Source organism: Anser anser, assembly GCF_964211835.1.
Source record: "Anser anser genome assembly, chromosome: 4".
Classification (NCBI taxonomy): domain Eukaryota; kingdom Metazoa; phylum Chordata; class Aves; order Anseriformes; family Anatidae; genus Anser; species Anser anser.
In genome coordinates, this window is record NC_139724.1 from 65,877,657 (window position 1) to 65,901,358 (window position 23,702).

The 23,702-nt window shown below is 38.9% G+C and overlaps 1 protein-coding gene across 1 annotated transcript in view; it reads left to right on the forward strand.

The window, feature by feature from the left end:
- EVC (EvC ciliary complex subunit 1) overlaps positions 1–23,702 on the forward strand; it is a 54,504-nt gene that overhangs the window by 18,501 nt on the left and 12,301 nt on the right. The window contains 4 exon segments of the mRNA XM_083834458.1: positions 3,551–3,649; positions 15,313–15,525; positions 21,213–21,322; positions 22,640–22,850. Of these exon segments, the coding sequence (XP_083690584.1) occupies positions 3,551–3,649; positions 15,313–15,525; positions 21,213–21,322; positions 22,640–22,850 (633 nt within the window).

The window sequence follows — 23,702 nt, forward strand, 5'->3', positions numbered from 1 at the left end:
CTTCTAGTGTTGGACTTGTCACATTGGAACCAAATGCCAAAGGGAGTTAAAGCTAGATTGCATGTAGAAAACATCCTTTACTTAGATACTTTGTGTTTGGTTCAATACAGGAAATCTCAGGGTGAAAGTATCTGGCCTACATTACAGAAGAAAACGGACTGCACTGATCTAATTGCATTCTATGAGTGAGGTTACTGAGGCTCAAAAGGCTATTAAATTTCACATAAGCAGAGGGAAAACTCATTATGAACACTGGCAGGATACCTTAGAGAAGGTTTGCAATAGATAATTTAATATGTTATACAGTGACCAATGTAATATTTTCTTGGCCATATTTTCTATAGAGAAAAATATCTCTGTTGTTACTGTTCAGAATGTATATAGTAAATCAGAGCTCTCAGCTGTAAATGCTGACAGGTGCAAAACTCCTGTAACCACTGAGAACCATAGACCCAAGTTATTAAAAAATAAAAATAAAAAAAATCAATGGTCAATTTTCATGAAAAGAAATAATTTCAGGTTAAAGTTGTTATATCCAGCAGCGTTAAAATTTTGATGAAATCTAATAACTTTGATAAATTGCTATATGAGAAGACTCAGATTCCAACCGTAGCAAACTGTCAAAGTTAGTTACTCTCAACAATGCAATCTTGTACTGCACACCAAGTTCTATATTGTATGAATTAGGTAATGCCATTACTGTTCTTATTTGCCACACCTGTCTGGCATAGTTCTCTTCAATACTCCTTTTACTATCACATATAGACAAATGAGGTTTCAGGCACTTTAAAATACTAGAACACATTTTACTTCTTTGTCTTTTCATAACTTGAGACAGATAATTGTCACACATTTTTGTATCCACTGAGCACTTGTGAATGGATTATCTTTATATACATCATTCATAAACGTCCTTGACACATCCCAACTTACTTAAACAAAGCTTAGAAATTGTGTCAAAATCTCTCCCCTACAAAGTTACAGCCACACAGCTTCATGCAGGAAATGCTCTATTCTGTTTGCCTTAGAAAGCTAACGATTACACTTAGTTAAACTGTAGAGTAATGAGCTGCTTATGTCAGGCTAATCAGGAATGTGCAGAAGTAACAATTTGTTCTTTATGCTGCAGAACAGAACACAATTCTTAATGTTATAAAATGCCTGCGAGCAAGTATCAAAGGACAGAAATGTAAGCCTTTCTACTACCACAATGGAGAGAACCTCTTGTCCTAAAACAGAGGGGCCTTGAGTCCAGAGACTCTTTGAAGAGTAAGAAAAATATGTATATATGCAGCTCCCTAGTTTGATTTTAATAGTCCAATAATTATTTTGCGCGAACAGTCCCATTAACCTTGAGGAGCTATTTTAAACCTGGTTCACAGTTTCAGAGGTAGTCCAGCAGTGAAGGAGTTGGCCTGAATCGTCACCATAAGCCATCAAATACCCATCAAATGCACTTTTTTCTCTGCCTTCCCCAGCGCCTCCCCATCAAAGGGCTCATACCACCATGGTTACAGCCTGCACAGTAACTGACCTTTCTGATGGACTTGAAGTTGTTGCCAATCAGGGAGGTGAATTTTACAGTAAACCTTCTTCACATTGTTTTCTTCTGAACACCCACAAGTTGGATGGTAATGATTTTCTTCCTGCAACTCTGTTTTGTGTTTTTTTATATGACAGCATGACAGATTATAAAGTGAAGGTTAGAGTCTTCACATCCTTCTGTCTCCTTCATCTATGTTTCCACTGGGAAAGAAGCATTTTATTTATTTATTTTTTACTGGCAGAAAACATAGGAATGATCCAGTGAAGCACCCAAGCCAAAAAGTGCCAGTCGTAGTAAGCCAGTCTTGCTCAGCCCTACCTCCAGTGGATATTCAAGTCACAGTTATGAAAGACAGTCCAGTTAGACAGAGATTCTCCACTATCAGGTTACCACATCCTTGGCTTCAGCTGCATTTTTCAATTTGAAAGTCTAGTAAGAAGGTCTTGAAATCAGAATGGTGTGTTCCAACACAAAAACTACGGGTTTAGGGCATAGGTGATTTTTATTTTTATTTTTTAAATATTAGTCTGATAGGAAGACAGAAGTTGACTCTGTCCTGAGTTTGTTCAGGCTTAATGGGATAAATGAACTTGTGTGCATGCAGGCCTTTAATATTATATACTGCAGCAGCAGATGCTGCTGGCTGGAAGAATAACGGTAAGAAATACGAAGCCAAAGGGAAATGGTATCAGAAACAACAACTCAAAAAAAAAAAAAAAAGAAAACAACGTACAAACAGGAAAAAAAAAAAAAGCATCAAGAATATTGCCCTGCAATTTGGTCATAGTATCTCTGCAGCCCTATTGTCAACCAGTGTCTAGCAATGTTGCAGCCCATTAGTACTGTAGTCTGCCTGAGGTTCCCCAGTCGTGAACCATGACCTCTCTTCTTTCTCCCATCTTCACCGTTGCAGGTATGGCTAACACAGATGTCTCTGGACTACCACAGGGCTCATTAATGCCCAGTTAGGCCAGTGACATATGTTACAGTGACAGATGTTCTGTGTCACAGCCTTCAGTCACTGCTGATAGTGGAGTGGGCAGTTGTTTTGGCATTCGTTTCAGCTATCATTCTAGGCAATGTTATGAGAGGATGCAGTTGGGCGTGCAAAGCTGTATTCCTTCATGCACCAGCAACATATTAAAGCTCTCTTCTGTTTTTTTGTTGGTTTTTTTTTTCATTTTTCTTTCTATTTTTCTAAATAAAAAATAATAATTTATTTTTTAATAAAGAAAAAAAGCCACCTTACATTTTCCCACTTGCTCTTGCAAATCAGATACTGGATCTTTTTTTCCCTACTCTGTGAATGGGAAAAGTATCTGTTAGATACCTATGAAGTATTTCAGACATTGGGGAAGAAAAAAGGACTAAAGTGGAACATTATGACAAGAGAGGATTGCTCTGCAGAGACAGAAGAAGAACATAAGTGCTCCATTTTCTGCATGTTCTGCTAACTCTGCAAAGCCTTTTGCTAAAATTCTATTGGAAGAGCTGCCAGGTCCTTGTCTCTGACTGAAATTTCCTATGCACTGCCCTTGAACAAGTGTCTACCTCACATCCAGGACTTAGATCAGCCTTTCAAGTGGAGAGCCATCTGACCATGCTATGGGACACGATGATCAACCCCAGTGCAAAAGTCCCATACAGTGTGATAGAGTTATAAGAGATGTTTATGTTGGTTATTCTGCACCTCAGTCCTGGGTATGATGAAGTGATACACATACAGAGGCAAGCAGTATGCGAATCAGGTGATTTCAAATGTTTTCCAGTATTAGGTACCCCAAACTGCCTAGGCTGTAGAGTTTCATACGTAAGACTGGATATGCCCAAATTAAGGTGCTAAGGTTTCGTGTCCCTCTGAGTTATGATTCCACATAACCACTTATTATTATGAGGGTACATGAGAAGGTGCTGCGGAAGGGGAGGGAGAGGATCACAAGCTATTAAAACAACATTTCCAGCTACTTAAATATACTATTTATATACCTGTTGTGTTTCTCTTAGGCTTACCATGATCTGTTAGAGAAGCATTGGCAGGCGCAGTGGGAACTGGAAGAGGAAGATGACTATGAGAGCACAGAGGCTGTTGCAGTTCTCTACAAGGTACCACCTCTAGTGATATGTTATTAACTAAAATAATTCTGAAGATCCACTAGCTTCGTAACACAGCATGTGGTCTCAGGGAGGGACTGGAGAATTGCAGAAGAGATCGTGGCTTTTCCAGAAAGCTAGGTTGGCAAAACAGATTGAAATAGTCTCCCATTAGCTTGCCTTTTCCATTTTATTCCCAACACAGTATGTTTCCTAACCTTGTATAAGTCAGAAAATACCTAAATGGTCTGCCAAAATGTGCTACCTGAGTGGCTGACAAATCTGTAATAACATTTAGAATATACTATGCCTGGCGTTAATATCAGGAGAGAGACTTCATTTATGTGACATAATTATCTCCTCCACACTGTGGTGGGATGATACTATTCTTAGTTAACTTCACTACATGTCCAGAAATAGTTTTCTCATCTCTTTTTCCTCTCAAAAAATTATTTTGACTCAGTTAGTTCCTTGAAATAAGTTCAGATCTTTGTTATAAGTAATATTTTTACACCTCTTAATCTTACTGATTTGGAAAATATGTAGATGCATCATGCCTTTGCGTCATCTTTAATTATTTTCTGTCTGTACTGAAAAAATAAGGTAACGTGATCTATCTGATGAAGACCAAAAGCGTATCTGGCAGTGACCTTTAATTAGGCTGAAACTAATCACTCTCAGCTCAACAGGATCCTTGTCATGATTAATTATGACCAGATCAGGGTGTTATGGAAACTTGTAGTCTCCAGCACATCAAGATAAGATACCCACACAATCTTAATTAGCACTGGTCCACATGCACTTTTTGAAATTCAACTGAAAAAAAAATAATAATTTACTGTATTTAGAACAAAAAAGCAGTTTTTACCATGGTTTTATGTAATAAAGCAAACAACAGGATGTTTGAGAAAAATTACTGCTTTGGAGAAGGAAAAAATTTGCTTGGAGGGCTATGCCCATGAATCAGAGTAGATTAATTGTAGAAAACTATTTAAGAAAAGTCAGCATGTCTGCTGATATTACTGTGAGCACTCAGTTCTCCAGAGTTACTGACTTCTTCTCCAGCCCCTTCCTCATTTCACATGAAGTCTCTGGAGACCAAACATTTTTTTCCCCTGCACAGTTTCACTTATTTGTAAAGTTATATTGCTTTCCTTTGTTGTGTACTCTGCTTTACTGACACTAAAACCAGACTGAATATCCTACTTCTTTCAGCAGTGTAGCTAAGTTTTCTTTTTCATTAAAGAAAAATTGGTTTGGGTGAATTAAGTGTTCCTAGAATGGCCAAGTTGCCAGGAGAGCTGCACAAACTTGATCTCTGCCAATTCACTCAGCTCAAAGCCATTATGTTCCATATTACAGCTGCTCTCTTATTCCTAGACCCATACAAATACTGCCAGAAATGAAAAACTGCAAGAAGTACTGTAATCCAACTGGCATCTATTGGATGAGGGTCCACAAATCTTGTTTTCCAGCTATTTTTACAATAAAACATTTTTATTGTGACATTTAACATGGTGCACAACTGCACTTTACTCTCTTAGCCCTAAATGCAGATAGTACAGACTGTTTCAGAAGGGCATACCGCTTCTCAGTATACCTTACAAGCAGCATAAGCTAGAAAGAAGAGAAAATACAAGAGCACAGCCCTACTATAGATAAATGGAACTGCTCTGACTTCTACAGATGAGGGAAGTGCAGTAGTTAAACAATTTGCCTGTTACCCAGGGCATAAAAGCAAACATAGATTTAACACTGAGGGAAGGAATTGCATCTCACAACCACAATGCCTTTGCTTCTTCCTCTGTTTCACCACACTTTCAGAGCAAAACTGCACCTTGGACAACCAGAATCCTTTCCCTGAACAGCAGGGCTTCACCTCTTTGCTTCATTTCTCCATCTTTCTGCTAGGGAGAAGCTACTGCTTCCAATGGTGAGGGCAAGACACTCCTGGGAAGGCAAAAAGAATTTGAGATACTCCACAGTGCAGTGGTGTGACTGCAGCTCAAGTAGACCCAAGCAAGCAAACATTAGACTAACCAGCTGGTACCAGCAACCCTCCCAAGGCAATATTCAGCCCTGTGCTGCAAGAGCTATGTCCCACATGGGTTTGAAACAGCTAGTTTGTAGAAACAGCTGTTTTGGGCACATCTGCCAACACTGCAGAGCTCCATGTTGTTGTTCCAGAAGGTCTGTACTCCCTGTAGCTTAACTGATAGTCATTTGCTTTGCAGTCATTTTTAGGGTTTGGACTCCGCTGTTGCTGTTCTACCACAAGCAAGGAAGAGGATAAACTAAAGACTGTTTTTAAACAATCTATTGTTCACTTAATCTCCATGTTTTCATAATTGTCAGCATGTGTTACTAAATAAGTTAGAAGAAAAGACTTTTAACAATAGAGAGTTCTGTTCAGTTGCTTTTTATCCCTCCCGTAGAAACTGAAGCCTAGTAATATTACTGAAAAACTGCTTGAAACTCTGTATAGCCACATTAGCATGCTCTTCATGTATGTAGATAAATAGTCCTCAGACTATGATCCTCAAGGCATCCAAAGACTGCAAGAAGATTTCAAAAAGATTAATTCATATATTTGTAAACACAGTCAGAGTGGAAAAAACTAGAAGTAGTTAAATATTTAGCATTAAGCCTAATTTTTATTTTGTTGCAAATAACAATTAGCCCTCCAAAGCTGCACATGGCACTTACTCTTTCCCCCCTCCAACACACACACAAATTAAATAGCCCCTGGATTTAGGAGAAATAGGACTGAGGTGTCCTACTAGGAGCTAATTACCTAACCCAAGATGAGCAAAGTGTTACATAGATCACAACTTCTCCGTAACCATGATGTAGTAATGCTATTCTAAATACCCCCTTTACCAAGTAGCTCATATTCTCTGCTGGCCCAGGACTAAAAGCAATCACTTACCTATTTTTTCTGGGCTGAACAATCTAATATCATCCAGTACCCACAGGATTTAGGGTTCCAGTCAAGTTCCTGCTTGTGTACCCATTGCCATCTTGGCTTTAGCTGTAAGCCCCCAGAACTGGAATCAATCCCAGTGTTCTGTTCAGATTAATGGCAGTAGAACCCAAAGTAAGTTGTTTTTTTCCACATCCAAGTCCTCTGCTTTTTTAAGTTGGTCCTTGGAGCTGCATCAATACTGAAATTTATCAGATAAACACCAATACCATAGTAAAGAGCAACCATGTTGGCTGAGATAGAAGACCATTTGGTCCAATATCTAGTAAGTTCATCTACCAATGTAACAGCACCAGTGCTGGAGAGGTGCATAGCACCCAGTTAGATAAAGTCCCTTTCTAGGGCATAACTTCAGCTAAGAACATTTACTAACAGCTTTCAAAGCAACTGTCATAGAGCATACAGGTGCAAACTTTCTAAACCATCCACTCTTAGTTAAGTACCGTATCAAAACCTGCACTGTAGATTACCAACTGGAAGAAATCCTCAAAGACAACAGCAGAATGCCATCACCATCAGGCCCTGTTTTGTCCAGCCCCTTGCTCGCTGCTGCCCATGCTGAGCAAGTCTGCGTCTGCAGCACATTGTGGTCCCCACAAGCAGCACGGTCCTTTGCTTGCTCAGCCAAGGCACAAAGTTCTCAAGAGCTGCACCCTGACAGATTCACTCGGTCAACCGCAGAAACCCGAGTGCCTGGGCACGGTCCTAAACTCATGGTCCTGGACTGCTGTGTTGGAAGGTCACTCCACCTTTTTTTCAAGGGAAGAGGACTTGGCAAGACTCAGATCTGCCTTCCCTAAGGCCCAGCTCCACACCCTCAGAACCATTCTTTTTGCTGTTTTTCACCCCACATTTCTACCATCCTTTCTAAAAACTTTTATCACCTCTGTATTTACTCGTTCTGTTCGAACTGCAGTCATTTACAGCAGCTGTTTCCACATAGTTGAGTGGTGTTTATTTATTTTTATAATTTTGTTTTTGTGACAGATTGTGGAGACCTCTTAACAGCTCTTCCTAGGATGGTGTAATGCATAAACATGATCATAGCCACTAAAATGCTACTTTGTGGTAGTTTAAAAGCAAATCACCAAAGCTCTAATTCCCTATAAGAAGCTAAAAAAGCAATTTGGTCTTCAAATTATAGGTTGTCCAGCTTATACATGATAAAAAGTTTAGGTCCTCCTTTCTTCCTTCAGTTGCACACTTGTGTTACTTGATTTCCTTCCGCAGAGTTACCTTGGTTTGTCCTAGTATAAGCAAGCAGGAAAGCAAACGAGTAAGTAGAATATTCTAGGTACTGGATGAATAAGTGAATATCCTAGGTACAGAAAAAAAAAAAGTCACTTCACTACAAGTGCCACTCACTTGTGGGAGAACAACCTAATCTTGTTCTCACAATGTTCTCCTAAGCCCTTCTCACTTTTTTTTTTTTCATTTTTTCACCTTTTAAACAGTTTGTGATTTCACCAAGATTTATGTAGCCCTGTAGCACTACCGTACCCTGTGGTGCTACAGTACATTAAAAAATTATTCAAATTGGTGAAGAAATATATAAAAATGCAATGGTCTGGAAGCTGACTGTGTTTGCAAAGAATAATTGAGTAGGTTTGTTTTGTGTACACATGAATAAATCAATTAAAATGGTTTAACTAAGGTCAGTGGAATCTGTTGATGCCTGAAGTGAATGAAGGAGTTGTATTTGGATTGCATAGGACTTTTCAGCCATAGCAGTGGATTAAAATACTGTAGGTGAGTAGTCTTGTGTCTAAGCACAAGCTCCGTAACTAATTTTTGAAGTACAAGTTGAGGAATGGGGGACAAGTGATTTTGATTCTTGCAGTATGTCATAACTGAAGAAGGAATTGTGTCGGAGCTAATGGAAAGGCTTAGCTTAATACTTTCAGTAAACATAGTCTTCAGAGTTTTCCCATACACAAGGGATACTGTGTCACAATAACAGTTTTGTATTGGCTTGGGTAGCTTTTGAGTTGGAAAATTATTACTGTAATTTTCTTTCACAGGTCAGTTAAAGCATCTCCTCCTCCTCCCATACCCATTATGTTCTCTTCTGTTTTTCCTGAACTCTGGGAAAGATTAATGAATAGCTCCTCGCACATCTGTCTTGGTTTATCATATGAGAGAGGTGTTAACCAACCTTTAATCTTTTCTTTCTCCTTCTATTTATTTATTTATTTATTTAGGTGAACTACCTGCTTATTTCAGCAGGGAAGGGAGAATTGAAAAGAGCTTGGTGGTTAACAGCTCTTTATTAAGAAAACAGACATGCAGATTACACAAAAGGAAATCAATTAACAGATGGGAATTATATAGTCCCTCGTAAAATAATTATTTTTCCTCAGCCTTAACATCAAAACCATAAAAATACAAAATTTACTGTCATTTATAATTCCTCTTTGCTGATAGCAGTTCACCAGAATGTTATTTGATTTGACTTGACAGAACATAGAAATGCACAAGAATTTAGATTAAAAGCTATTAAGTAGTGAGTATTATCAACAGGCAAGGCAATAAACATTTTATGAATGGGTAAACATTGAATGTGAGGTTGAAGCAAAGTATTTGATGTTTTCCTCGGTTAATAGAAGGGGAAAAATTATCTTTGTCAAAATCATGAGTACAGATTCTTAGAGATTTGCTCTTTCATTGCTTCCCTTATATAATTTAATTAACATGAGATGTGGTTGGGGATGCTTTCATAGAGTGGATGGCATGTGTGGCTATTCAGAGCAAGCTGCTTTTGAAGCTGAGTCACCCACAGCTTGTCTCAAATGCTCACTTTTGAAAATTTTGCCGTGTGACTTGACGCAAAAAAGTTGAAAGACTGTGTGATCTGGTAGATTAAATATGTGAACTCTTACCACATGAACTCACTCTAATTCCGGGTTGGTGGACTGATTAAATTTGGTCTGGTCATTTCAGTCAAAGCTTTGAGCTCCTTATCTCTACTATGTTTGCACATTCAGTTAAAGTTCTGAAAATGTTTGTTATATTTGTAAAATCACACCCAAATGTTTCATCCATTAGCCAGTACTAAAGTTTATATGAAGTTGATGAGTTTATAGCTGTGTACTACCTATAACCTTGATAGAAGTCCTAATAGCCTTCTTGGCCTTTCCTATCTCATCACCAAACGACATGGGTCATTCTGGGTGCCCAAAGCAATTGGCTGGCCTCAGTCACGAGTCAGCAATGAGCTGAAGAAATTCAGCCCAGCTGTAGGTATTCTCAAAGAGTCACTATGAACATATGTGCTGATATGAAATACAGGGTGTGTGATATGGATAGGCTTATTTCTGAAGTTTTCTTCTTGCCTTATTATATAAGAAAATGTGTTTTATCTCTGTAAGGATTCATAGTCTGCTGATAGCTTGATCTAGTAAAGGATATATCTCAGAGGCACATTCCTAAAAAGGTAGGAGAGTACAGAAAACTAGGGTTGAAACTGCCTCCTGAATTAATCAAGGACCAATGAGAGGGCAAACTGTAATTTCAAGGAAGTCCCATTTTTATTGTATGGAATTCAAAGTATTTTTTATTATTATTAGCTTGTGCCTAAGGATGACTTCCATGTCATCATGTCTTAGTGTCGATGCTTAAAAGCAGGGTGCAGTTAGCATGCCAGAATTCTTCTTGTGGAATAGAGGAAGAAATGTATGCAGTCAGCTTTTCCCCACTTAGCCTGAGTTTATGATGGGAAGTATCTTCTAGTGGCCAGTGGTGTCCCAGAACATTTGGAATTGTTGTAGGTTGTATGATCTACTGAATTTCTTTCCTCAATAAGACACAGTATGAGTTGGGAGATGAATCTCTTGCCCCCTAAAAAAGTGTCCTAGCCTTTGGACATGAGGTGCAAAAGTGTTCTACAGCTTTGACCAGAAATGTTAATTATTTTAATGAAATGTTGTTGTATCTGAAGTTAACAAGTAACTATCGCAAGTCAACAAATAACTATGCAGTTACCTCTTAGAGATAATAAATACTAGACAGTGGCATTTAAAATACAATGCAACCAGCATTTCTAAATATATTTTCTTGCTTCACAATTTAATTATTTGCTTTATTCTCATCTGCATGTAGGAACCCTTTAATCATTTGTCTTTAAGGGAAAGCATTAATACTGATCTTCAGATTTGTAGTGAAATCTGATAAACTGTGTATTTCCCTTGGTTTTTGACAAAATTATATATTTACTGCCTTGTTTGAAATTCAGATGTACTCAGCATTTCAATCTGAGCCCATTTTATTTCTGCGTCTACCCTGTGGTATCTCTTTATGCGTGATGAATTTCTCTTGAGATTTTTTGAAAAGCTTTCAGATTGACTGCCAGGTACTACAAACAGGTTCATTCAACGTTGCAATCAGCTATTCTATTAATGGAATCAATTTGAATAAATTTCATTAAGTAAAAGTTCTACAAACAAGAAATGGCATATCAGGAAGTTTATAGGAACTATTTTGTAGGGGTTCTATCCAAAAATAAGATGCTCAAGCAGTAGGATTTCTAACTGTTTTTGTTCTTTTCCTAGAGAAAATAGCCTTTATGATATGCAGCACACTATCCTTGTTTCAGATGGACTTTATTGCTGTTTCATATTGAGTATATTCCTTAGAGTACAAATATTTTGAACTATTTTCTTAGCTTGAGTCATACTCATAGAATTAAATCACATCTGCATTTTTCTTCTTAAATGGAGACTTACCATTTCCCCTACCAAATCTTACAAGGCCATTCTACTGCATTTCTACAAGTGTTGCATTAAACCATGTAGCCATCACATTGTACGTGTGCTATGTTCTCTGTGTAGGGCATGCTGTAATGTTAGGGTTTGTGCTGGACTGCATGGGCTCTAATGTACATCCTATTAAGTGTTCAGGTTAAAAAACCCAGTGACCAGCTGAAGAGAAGTTAGTATTTTGATAGTCATCACTGATGGAGGTTTATTTTTTGATCCCAGACTGCAGCTGAGACCAGTAAGTGCAGGATTTGTGTCCTGCACAGAACAGAATTTATAATAGAAGTTAAAGTGTTCAGTACTGTTGAAAATCACTCTCAGAGGGACTTAGAGCACTTGACCAAGCTTTCTGTTCCTCTGCCTGTTGGCAGCATCTGTGAGATGAAAAGTACGTACCACTCAGTCCTGTTTGTCTTCCATGTATTTGCCCAGCTTTGTCCTTTCTAAAGGAACTGTTGATGTGAAAAACTGTTCCTGGATTTCTAGTCCTGCTTTCTTGTCCTTTCACACCAATTTCAGCAGAGGACCATGAAGTATTTTGCAAATAATTAAGCACCTGTGATCTGAAGATAGCTTTGCCCATCACACTAACGAGGTTGTGTAGTTAAGTATGTTGTGGGAACAGGATGTAGTCACAGTTTTCCTGGGTATCTGTGTTCCCGCTCCGGTAGCACCAACAGTAAGTATACAACATAATTGGAAGCTGCAGGGAGTGCAAGCAGAATGCTATTCAATTGATCTTTAAACAAAATGGCATGACGACAAGTAACAAAATGCATTCTTTAGGTTCGGTGCAAAAGATTCCCTAGTAAATAATAATACAGGGCTGTCAGCATGCCAGGGAAATGCTATCAGTTCTGAAGCAAAATGTGTTGCAAAGCGATTTAGTTGCTGTAGATAGAACTCTGTTTGTTTAAGAATAGAGTTCCTTAACACCCTGCCTGAGATCTTTGGAGATTGCGATAGAAATGCCACAGACTTCGCTAGGCTTCCTCTGAACTGTTTTAGACCCAAAAGAATTTTTTATATTTGGGAACACCCAGTAAAGGCAGGAGAATTAAATTGTCTCAAAAGGCGAGAACAGCTCAGAGAAGAGATGGTTTACAGAGACAGAGTGAGTTTTTTTTTTTAACGTGGTATGGGATACAGAGATTAGAAAAATAGGATCTTTATGTTAAATCCCAGGATTTAGAGACTTGAATTCTAAAATAAAGCAGCAGCAGAAAGAACTCAGACCATTTTGCATTAGTGTTGACAAGCTAAACCAGGTCCACAACTAAACAGATCGTTAAGAAGACGGTATGAATGCTGCCTCTTGTTGTAACAGGAGCTGGTAGCTAGAATAATTAAAGAGGAGACAGAATCTACCTGTGCTGCATAGTGTTTTTGCAGTGATATATGCAGCCTGAGGCACTTCTGTGCTGTATGGGGCACGTTTCAACCAATAATTTAGGACTGGTGTGGTAGGTTTCATTCCACTTTTCAGTGTTTCCTAGTGCCCAGTCTAGCTGTTTAATCTGGGAGATTTTAGCAGAGCAGACATAGCCACATTCAGCACCTGCACAGTAGGCATCTGTGGACAGGTATCCAGAATTCTTTGGACTGCAGTTCCCTGTAAAACCATTTTCAGTTTATTGCAGAATAGTCGTTTAACATTGTCTCCCCACTGCCCTGTTCCTGTGCTGCCAGAAACACCGTGAGACCAAGTTTTCCATGCGTCCACAGGGTCAGGCCCCAATATGTGTGCCAGCAGCAGCAACCACAGGCACCAAGCAGGTTCCAGCACGGTCACTCCAGTGTCACCTCCAGCAGTAGAGCAGCCCCATCACCCGGTGCACTCTGACCACAAAGTGCCTCAAACCAAACTACCAAAGAGTGAAGAACTTTGCTTTTTGACAGAAGTTGTTGCATACTAAGCAGGCTAGCCCAGCCAGCCAAACCATTTCGTAGTAAGAAAAGGCGCTGCATAGAGAAATATATCACTGGTCAGATGTTACCCTAATGACACTGTCATGTCCAGATTGTGAGCAATAGCCAGAAATGAGAGAAGTGTTACCAGAAATGAGGTATCCAATTGTGTCTCCAACTATCATTTCTGGCCAGGACCCAGTCAGAGGTTAAACAAAGTCAGTGGGAGCTGGAGTCATAAAATTCTGCATGTTTTTAACAAGTAAGAGAGTGGAAAAAACGAGACATCTCATCTCGAAGGTGTAGTGAACACTTCTGATAGTGTTGTGCCTCGATTTTATCCATAAGAAGAGGTTGCTGCAGGGAGCTGTTAAACTAAGCTATTTATTGTTTGTGAAACAGCTCATTAATATGGTGATTAGCATCCTACAGGGATCCCAGGAGGAAAATAATAATTTAGTATTCAGTGCACAGCTTGGGTATTTTACAATAACTGAGACATACAAAATAAATTTAAAAAAAAAAAAAAAGAATTAAAAATCTGTCCACTCAATGGGTATTGATAAACCTAAACACTGAACAAATAAAGGTTCTGTGGAAACAGTATGTGAAGCCAAAATTGATCATTAAGGGGGCATATGCACAGAGCCAGATTTAATGTGCAGCCTAAATTATGTTCATTGCTTGTTTCTGAGTAGTTTGCAAATTTAACATCCTTCTTCATTTATTTATTTATTTTTATGGTACCACATCTAGAAATTGGAATGGGCTCTTAGACAGTAATACATTATATCAGCGTGTCCCCCAAAACCAGACAAGTCCACTAGAAATTTTCATGTGTATGAGCTGCAGACAAATGTTTTTGACATTTGGATGAATGTGACTGTGCTTCTTTTGAGAGATTCTGGATTTTAATCACTTAAGAGATTGTGATTAAACACATATTTAACGGAAAGCTACAACTAGAAGGCTTGACTTGGTTTTGCAAGAGAAATGCTGAAAAGAGATTTAAAAATATTAGCTGTATTTTACAGGAAAAGATATAAATTTAAGTATTTTCAGGAGGGCTAACAGTGATTTACAATGAAAGCAAAAACTCGCAGACAATAAAGCTTTTTTGATTGATATGACGATGGTGAACTCGCACAAAAACAGCTCTTCATACTGCTGGAATACTGCAGTGTCTGTGTGACCTTTCCAATGTCTTTGTTTTCTCTCTTCCTCTAGGGAAAGCTACCTGCACTCAGTTATCTCAGGGATTATCTCAAATTTCTAGCAAGTTTGCAAAGGCAGCTCATATCATCACTGTGTGTTTGACATTGAAATTACAGGTTTTGAAAAGATTTAGTAGCTTGGATGCCATCTGACTAAATCACCCAAACTCCTCTTGCGAATGAAACAGGCTCAGCAATTCAAAACCAGAAGATGTTTGTTTTCTTAGGCTTGAAGCTGTTCTGTATCAAGATGGATTTGAATAATTCTGTCCTTCCAGAAGGCATTGAAGAATGTCATATTTCAGAGCAACAACTATAAACATGACTAGTGTCAATTTTGTCTACCTAAATGCCACACTGTCCCTTTTAACTCTTCTTTATTTCTTGCCTTTATTCAGTTTATGTCACCACCTTTAAAAATATGCCTATGAGGTGTTGTGCTACACAGGATTCTTCTCACAGTGACAGGCAAAATCTGTGGAATTTACAATACCTCACTACAGCCAGTAGAACATGATATTACTTGCATTGGAGTTGCAGGTAGGCAGCAGTTAGGGTTCAAAATCTTGTGCTAATGCCACTATTGCATTTGAAATGCCTTTACGTGCCTTAAACTAAAACATGTATGTTGTTGCAGGTTCCATCTACAAAACCTGGTATAACTCAGGTGTTACTGGCTTTTATCTCTAGGGGTTACTGGTCCAATGTGTTAACTGAGACAGGGTTCCCTCACTGGCATTGTACAGCGTATAGCTCCAAAGGGACATGAGGTTCGCTTTCTCACCTGCCTCATTTTGTCCCTCTTTGTCCCCTTAGGAGCTGTATTCTAAAGCTTCCAGTGTTTTAGCAGAGTTGGTGAATGAGCTGTTTCTTCAGACCCTGCCTGTTGTGACCGGCCTCTCTGTAAGAGAATGTGAACTGTTGAAAGAGGAATGGCAGGAGAATTTGGTCCCTCAGCTGGAGAAGTGGGACACCCACCACCAGAAACGCTGGAAGCTTTTTCAGGAACAGCTACTACAAGAAAAAAAGGTAAGACCCATATCACATCTTGGGACCCCAGGTTCTGAAACAGAGCTATGGAAAGAAATTGTCAAGGTACTAATCTGCAGGGAGTATTTTTTGTGTAGATATACAGCCCAGATCCAGACACAAATCCAGACTCAGGATGGGCACTTTGAGCTGCATTATGAAGTGAATATATATGCTGTGCATGTAGACTTAGCATAGAGGAGTCAGAGAATAATTACTGAACATCTGTCCACAGTGTTTGACAGCTTTGTCAGCACATAAACGTTTTTTGGCAAGGCTTCTGTCTTATTTCACAGTGTCCTCAGCTCTTGAGTATCTACAGAAACAGTTCAAAAAACCCCTTCAGCTGGTCCTTCTGGAGAGAGTACATGTGAGTATAGTTTACAGGAAAGGAAGCCTTACAATGATAAATGTTTCTTAATAATTTCTTTGTATTAATACTATAATAATTGGAAACACATGATAAACTTTTTTATATAAAACGTACTTTTTACGTTTTGGAGGAGGTGAGGTGAAGGAGGTGAAGAATCTGAGGAGGTGAAGAATCCCTCTTTTTTGTTCTGTTTGTGTCCATCAAAGGAGGTATTGAGACCAGAGAAGAAAACCAACAGCAATAAATTCATGTTAGGGCTCCTTTGCCTGGTGCTTTCACTGTCCTATTGAATCTCAACCATTGCTCAGGGCCAGAGAGGATGTACTTTAACAGCTAGGATAAACCCCACAGAGGGGGTGATCTCAAGTCTAAATGTTTTTTTTCCAAAGACGCTTTATGCATTCCTCCAGTACTATCATTGGACACAGTATGTACAAATATCAAGTGGAGAAACCAGCACCCCTGGGATTGCTTCTCAAGAGATTAAAAGAATTAGTTTGTCTCCAGCAGTCAATTGCTGGGTAATAGTTCCTTGGACAGCACTGTATGATGAATTCATTGTATGTGAATTCAGATATTCCAGTAATAGCATAGGATAGTTAAAATTAAACATTGACTTTCCATACTTTCTGTGTACTGTAGCATTCATAATATAAAGCAGATGGCTTCCTAGCTGGGAGAATAAAAAAACACAAAAACAGTAAAGGATTTGCTGACATCATTAACAGTAATTACTGAGCTATAGGGAAATTCACGTAAACAAGGACATAGCTTTCACATTGGTCTCTGGGTCACCAGCACTGTAGCTGGGCATTCTTCAACGTAAAAATTGCCTGAGCAACAGACAGGGCTTTCCTATGGATGAGTGGTTAAGTGTGGGATAAAATTCTAGAAGAGGGTTTCTCCTGTTGGGAATATGTATGATTCTTCAAGACGATAGTCTTTGCAGCTTTTTTCACTTACACGTGGCCTTTCAGAAGTAGTTTGAACTAAACTGGAAGAAAGACTGCTATATCTCTATCTGAAGAGAGTATGCAGGGAAACGGCTATTCCACCAAGGCTAGGCTGGCAGATTTTCATGATAAACAAGTTTGAAAAGTATCACACAACTCACTATATTACATTTAAATGCCAAGTGCATTTATTGGCACACTCATAGTATAAAAACAGCAACATGTACACTTAAACAATAAGTTGACACTTGTATCCTACTGAAAAGAACACAGCTTTAGAAAAGAAGAAGAGAGATCAGACACTTGTGGCAGGTAATCATGTCATCTGGGAGATCCCATAGATTTTACAGTGCTGAAAATATGTGAAGATCCATAAATAAACATTCATATTGACAGGCCTTTTAATTTATCAGGCATTTTCCAGCAGGAGATAAGTCTCTCGTTTTCCTTTTGATAAATATGATATACTGAGAGTTACATAGTCACCTGCTTTACAGACCTTGGAAGTCTACCACCAGAAGGCTTTTCGCCAGGATATTTAAGCTTTCCAAGGTGGCTCAAAAAGACATTTTCCCCATTTATCTGAACTACATTTATTTTGAGATTACCTTTCCTAGCATTTATACATATCTGGAATATAATGTGCTTTGGGGAAACAGAATCTCTTTTGTGCTTGAAAAGGAAAATTTAGTTTCATATTTAACTTTTGTCTTATAAGCTTGGCAATGTAAGTGAGGCAAAATATAGGAATTTAGGAATAAATGACTAATGAAAATAAATTATGAGCATTTTCCCACATAGTTCCTACCTCATGATGTCTCTGGAAGAGCACTGCCGTCTGTTATGCAGAGCAGGCTGCTGCACTAGGGTAAGGTACTTGCTTGACATTCAGTGTGCATCACACACCATCTACAGGCTGTTAGAGAGAAATTGCTTTCCTCTGATTTCCTGAAGAATCTGTGCTAAAAAATGTCAGAGAGCTGCAGAAGAAAGTGTGCTTACTTGGGTCTAATTTGCTGTTTTATCTGAAGTCTAACTCAAAATATTTTATGGGTTTCATTACTTACAAAAGGCATATTCCACACATTTATTGTCAAAGAGTAATGCTTAATGTTAGCTCTGCTGCAGAAGGTCTTACAATGGACTTGTTGCCAGGAGACAAAACACCAAGAAACTTACAGAGACAAAATGGGGTGAGGAGATTTCCATCCATTCACACACCATTGCTTGGCACCCAGAGAGGTGAATCAGCATCTGCTTATCAGCCTTGACATGCTGTGCTTTTTTGCCTTCTCTTTGTTTTACAGATAATGATTTCTTTCACAGTGATTGGAATGACTCTTCTTTTCAAATAGCCAAACATTCCTCGGAGCTTTACTGCGCCAGTGATGATGATTTTGTCCCTGGTTTTAGTGGTTAAATGCAGGTTAGGAATCAGAGAGCCCAGCTCTTTTCCAGCCACTGTCAGTGTTTAATAGTATTTTGGAGACAGGCTATAGTGGACAACTGTGGCGATGAAAAGGCAAGTGATGTGGGATGCCAGGTCAGGAGAGGTGAGAGCTGGCAGTCCCACAGGGGACAGTGCTGTTCCTCTCCAGGCAGCCCAGGTCCAGGCTGACTTTCTGGTAGCCTCTCAGCCTTTTCAATTCTCCACTCAGTGCTCCCAATGCCAAGCCACAGAGGAAAAACCACAACACAGGTACAAGATTCTTGTCTAATAGTGTTAGGTCTCAAAGCAATGTAAGGCCATTCCCAAGAAAACAAAAGTTTTGAAAGGCAGCTGGCAACTTGGCCTGGTATTGGAAGAGTAGTGCAGTGCATCAAAGCACTTTTCCACCTGGATAGATTAAATAGTTGTGTCTGTTTTGCTATTTATCAGCCATAAGTTAAGATTCCCTTCAGTGTTGCATTTGGGTCTGTATGTGTGAGTTCTTGTAGTGTTTTGGGGAGTCGAAAATACCCAGCCCTCCAGTTCTATCCCAGTGAACAGCTGAAGTATTGCTTCCAGTAAAATACGCAATAACTGTTCTGTTCCTACCCCCATCTGATCCTTCCCTTCTTGATCATCTTGTTCCTTAAGGAAGCAAAACACTGGCTTAGTATTTGGTCCAAATCTCAATCTTCCTTATTTAACACCCCTACTTAAATGCATAGTAATGTCCATTCTTTCCTCTTTGTTCTCATGCTACTTTATGGCTGATGTACTTGTACTGCTAAGTTTAACAACAGTGCAGGGGGAGAATTTTTTGCTGTGTTCTAAGCTTTCTGTTGGTCTCAGAGGATTGAAGAGACCCATTATAAATTTTGGATACAGATTATGTTAGATGCACTCTCAATTAAAAGGTGACTCATTCTTTTCCGCTAAAAGAAAGTCTGTGCTCACCACTACAGAACTACACTATTCCCTCAGAAACAGTAAGAAGTAAACAATTCCTACTGCAATTCCTACTACAGTCCCTGTCTGTGTTATCATTCTGAGTGTCTTTTTGGATAGGTTTTATGGGCAGCAGCTAAGGTGTTACATTTTTGTTTCTTGACTGCAATATTATATCATTTACAATTCCAGAAAACCTCTCCTGTATCTTGGTGGACTACTTCTGATTTAAACTGCATGCTGTTGGAGAGCAGGTGGGCAGACAGGCCCTTCAAGAACAACTTCTTGATGAATACCAAGTCTCCAAAAATAATGGGGAGCCACATCTGAGCCACAGGCAGCATCTCGTTGAAAAAGGTTCTCTAGAAAGTAAAAGGTCCTTTTCAGCCCTCTTTTAACTGCTGAAAGAGACAGTGAAATATGCAGTGCACTGTATCAGCTTGGTCAACCAAAGAATTTACCAGACACATGCAGAGAGGTGTGAAACACTAGGGAACCATATCCATAAAGCTGCTAAAGGGAAATACTGATACAGCTATTATTGGCATCTGTCACAGTGATACCTGGAGACCTGGTAGACTTTAATTTGTCACTCACAGTATGCAGTTGGAGATGACACTGTGCTTGGCTGTGCTCTGTGATTTTCAGAATCACCCAGGCTCAAATCAGTTGAGGTCTGGCTACCCAGGCACATCTTGCAGCAACTTGTGAAAGTAGCTCAGGGGGCTCCCCAGCACCGTGCAGACTTAAGTGCTGTGCCTCTCATGCCCTTTCCATCTGTAATGTTGACTGCCAGCCCATACTTCCCAGGCACCCCGCGTGGGAGAACGTGCTTTGGTAAGGTTTTCTTCATGGAGAGGGAATAACAGTATGTGCTGCTGTGTATGCTGCAGAGAATGCACTGTCTGAGAAAGAGATGCATTTTTCTTTTAAAGCCAAAGATGAAGTGCTTTCTGATGTTCTGCACTTCCCTGGGGAGTTAATTCTGTGTTCACATATAAAGCCTCTTCTGCACAGATCACTGCTTCCCAGGGAAAAGACCATCAAATCCAATATGAAGGCCCAGGACCACTCCTAATACCTTGCACTAAGAGAGGCTGCACTTATGCATCTAATTCTTTGCTGGACATATTGATCTAGTGAAATCTTGCTGTCTACAATAACAGAAAATTTACTCCCTCATGTTCTGGATGAAGATGGAACATGAAGTAAAGCTGTCAGAGAGCTGGAGTATTATATTTAATTTAGGACTCTGCATATGTCTGCAAGCAACCTGCTTTTACCCAGCTGCCAATGTAGCCTGATATATACTCTTCATCTCACAGTAATGGAGTTTGAGCCTTACAGTCATTTCATCTTATGGCCTATTATTCATTAAATGCTGGCAATACACTAAACAAAATCTAAGTCTGTATCTCCAAAAGTTTACAGTCTAATGGTGAGTCCATCAAAACATTTCAAGATTAAATTCTTTGATCTAAATATCACCTTGAAGGAGCTGTAAACTCACAGTCCTAAACCTAATCACAACATCTCCATTTCTAACTATTAGCACTGTGTACTATATACAAAGTGTAATGAAAGATACCTTTATTTTATTAGGTGAAAGTAAAAACTACATCTCTACTAGTGAAAAAAATGAAACAGAAAGACCACTGCAACCTGCTGATAAGAGTCGATGCAGTATTTTGTGCCACATTGTTCCATTGGTTCTCTGTTGGTGAAACCAGGGAATCTGTAGGAGACACAGCTCAGGGCTGATCCAAATCAGTGGAGTTTCTTTTCAGTGAATTTTGATTAAGACTTTGATCATTAAGAAAAAAATATTCCTAAGAAAATAATTTGAATTCAGCATGAATTTGTTTCATGGAAGAGGGGAATTACTGTTTCTAACCAGAACAAAACAAAACAAAACCAACTTTAGATAATTGATATGGTCACTGAAATCAGAGTATCTTACAGTTGTGATTTTTTTCCCTGCTTTTAGCTATGGATAAATGAATATGCTCTCTCTGCTGTGATGCAAAAGCACCTGTCTGAGAAACAGGAGAAGATAATTCAAGGTGTCGTGAGCAGACTAGGCTGCCTCAGTGATGAGTAAGTACGGTTTTATCGGTAAGCAGTGCAGTAAAACTGCAATGCTGCATGCACAGATAAAAACCCATATATATCACATTGCAGAAAGCAGTGTTGAGGGATTCTGAGCATCCTCAGACAGAGAGACAGTTTCTGTAGGTATTAGTCTGAGTAGTAAAACAAAATGCCGACAGATATGATGATTCCTGTTAAGGCAAAAGAAAAGTCTTCTTTGATTTGTCAAGTGATGTACATTCTGTATATCTGTTCCTATGTTTGTGAGTTATTCCTAATCTCAAAAGTACATCGAAGTTCGCTTTGTACTCTGTATCTCATGCTGGAGTTGGATATCTGTCAATATAAAATGTTCAGTCATTCACCTTTACCTTTGCTTTCTGCTATTACAATACTACTGACCATATCTTTGCATGTAAATGACTCCTGGCTCGCATTCTCTGTCTATATTCACCAAGGAAACTTTTAGTTTTGTCTCATCTTTGTTCAACTAAAGTCTCTTTGAGAGACATACCTCTCGATAAATAAATAAATAGATAGATAGATAAATAAAATTTGTGTTATCTGCCTTATTTTGATTAAGATAACAAATGACTTCATTCATCATAGTATCCACATTATCAAAGATCAATGCAGTTAAAGACTTGACTATCTGGAATATCGGTGTTATTGCCAATGCACTCCTTTATTTTGCATCTACTTCTCAGTTCAGCCTCCCATTTTCATGTTCTCTGACTTCAACATTGCCCAAGATTCGGTACGTAGAGAGCTCGTTGCACACAGTAAGTAGAGACACAAACCCGCCTTGAAGAGTATCATCCCAAATGTGCACACAGCACATTTCGTTCATTTTGTCCATAATTTACTTCAAAATGTGTTCTTTTGAAAATTCACCAAAAACTTGTTCCAGCCATGTCTGCACTGCCAGCTAACACTATCACCTTCAGTGTCTCATCCCCCCTTGTTAATCCAAGACATGCATTTTCTTCAGCTTGAAATAGCTTTCCTGTAGGTCTGATTATATTCTCCTTTAATCTTATTTCAAGTCTCTTATTTAAAAAAAAAATGTAATCACAGATGCTTATTTATCTTTTTTCTTCCTATTTTTATTTTAATTTAACTTCAGAGTGACAGAATTATATGTCTATCACAGTGTTATCCATTCATTACACCTGAGAAACATTGTAAGGCATGCTTAGAATGTGTGAGATGTCACAGAGAGAATAGTAGCTGTCATCTTTCAGCAATGACTCTTCCTGAGCATGGGTGTGCAAAATCAGCAAGCAGCTTAGCTGGTTGATTTTTAATGAATTTTTTTTACAGGTCTGTTAACTACATATTGCAAAAACACCGGCTCCTGCTGTGTTCAGTACTGAGAAGGTTAACTCTTCGAAGCATTGGAATGGCAGCTCTGGCCCGCATGAGGATGTCCAGGAAGAAGAGCTTGCTTCAGGAGCTCAGAGAGCAGCACATCCTGCAGAAGGGCTCTTCCCACTGCCAAGATGAAGACCAGTGGCAGCTGCAGAAGGCAGTGGTAGGTACAGTGTCCCGATGGGTTTTGTCCATAGTCATATGCTCTGATGTCTGGCATTAGAAGTAGCCATGGGTGAGCTCCAAAAAATAAAAATGTTCAAGTTCCAAACAAAAAATACTGTCAAAAATGCACCCACTCTTGACATAGGAGGTACCAGAGTGTGCCTGTTGTAGTTTTAAATTCCCTAATATTTTATCTATTGCCTATCTATGATAGGTGTTATCTTTCTTTAATGCAAAAGTCATCATAGCAATCTTATTCGGTTACCAATTTTATATGAAAATAGTAATTAAAACAAATCATGGCAACATGTATAAAGACTTCTATGCAAGTTACTGTTTTAGTGTACGAGAAATTCCTACTAACTGTTCTAGGGATCATTATATGCACTTGGAAATTTCTTAATATCAGAATAAATTATTTATTTCCTCCAACAGACCTAGGAAGTTCTATACTGTTGTCATTTTTCATTTTTCTCTTTTCTTTCTCCTCTGTCGATGAGATGCTCAGCATCTGTTCAACTGACATCCTTTAAAAGAATCTGATTCCTGTAGGATGGGAGAAAATTTAGCAGATTTTTAGACTTGATATTCCCACAGGTCACTTTCATATCTATTTGCAACTGTGTTTTTAGGGTTACTCTTCCCGGTTAATATTAGGTTTTGTAGGTTATTTATTTACTTGGACTGGATACTTACCTAAAACAACACAGCATTGCTGATGTCAGCATCAGAGAACCCTTCCCAGCTGGCATCAATGTTAGCCCCCGCCCAACCCAGTGCTACTGCACATCTGGGTTGAACCCACCCAACACCTCGTAGCTGTGTGCTCCATGCCATCACTGTACAATTA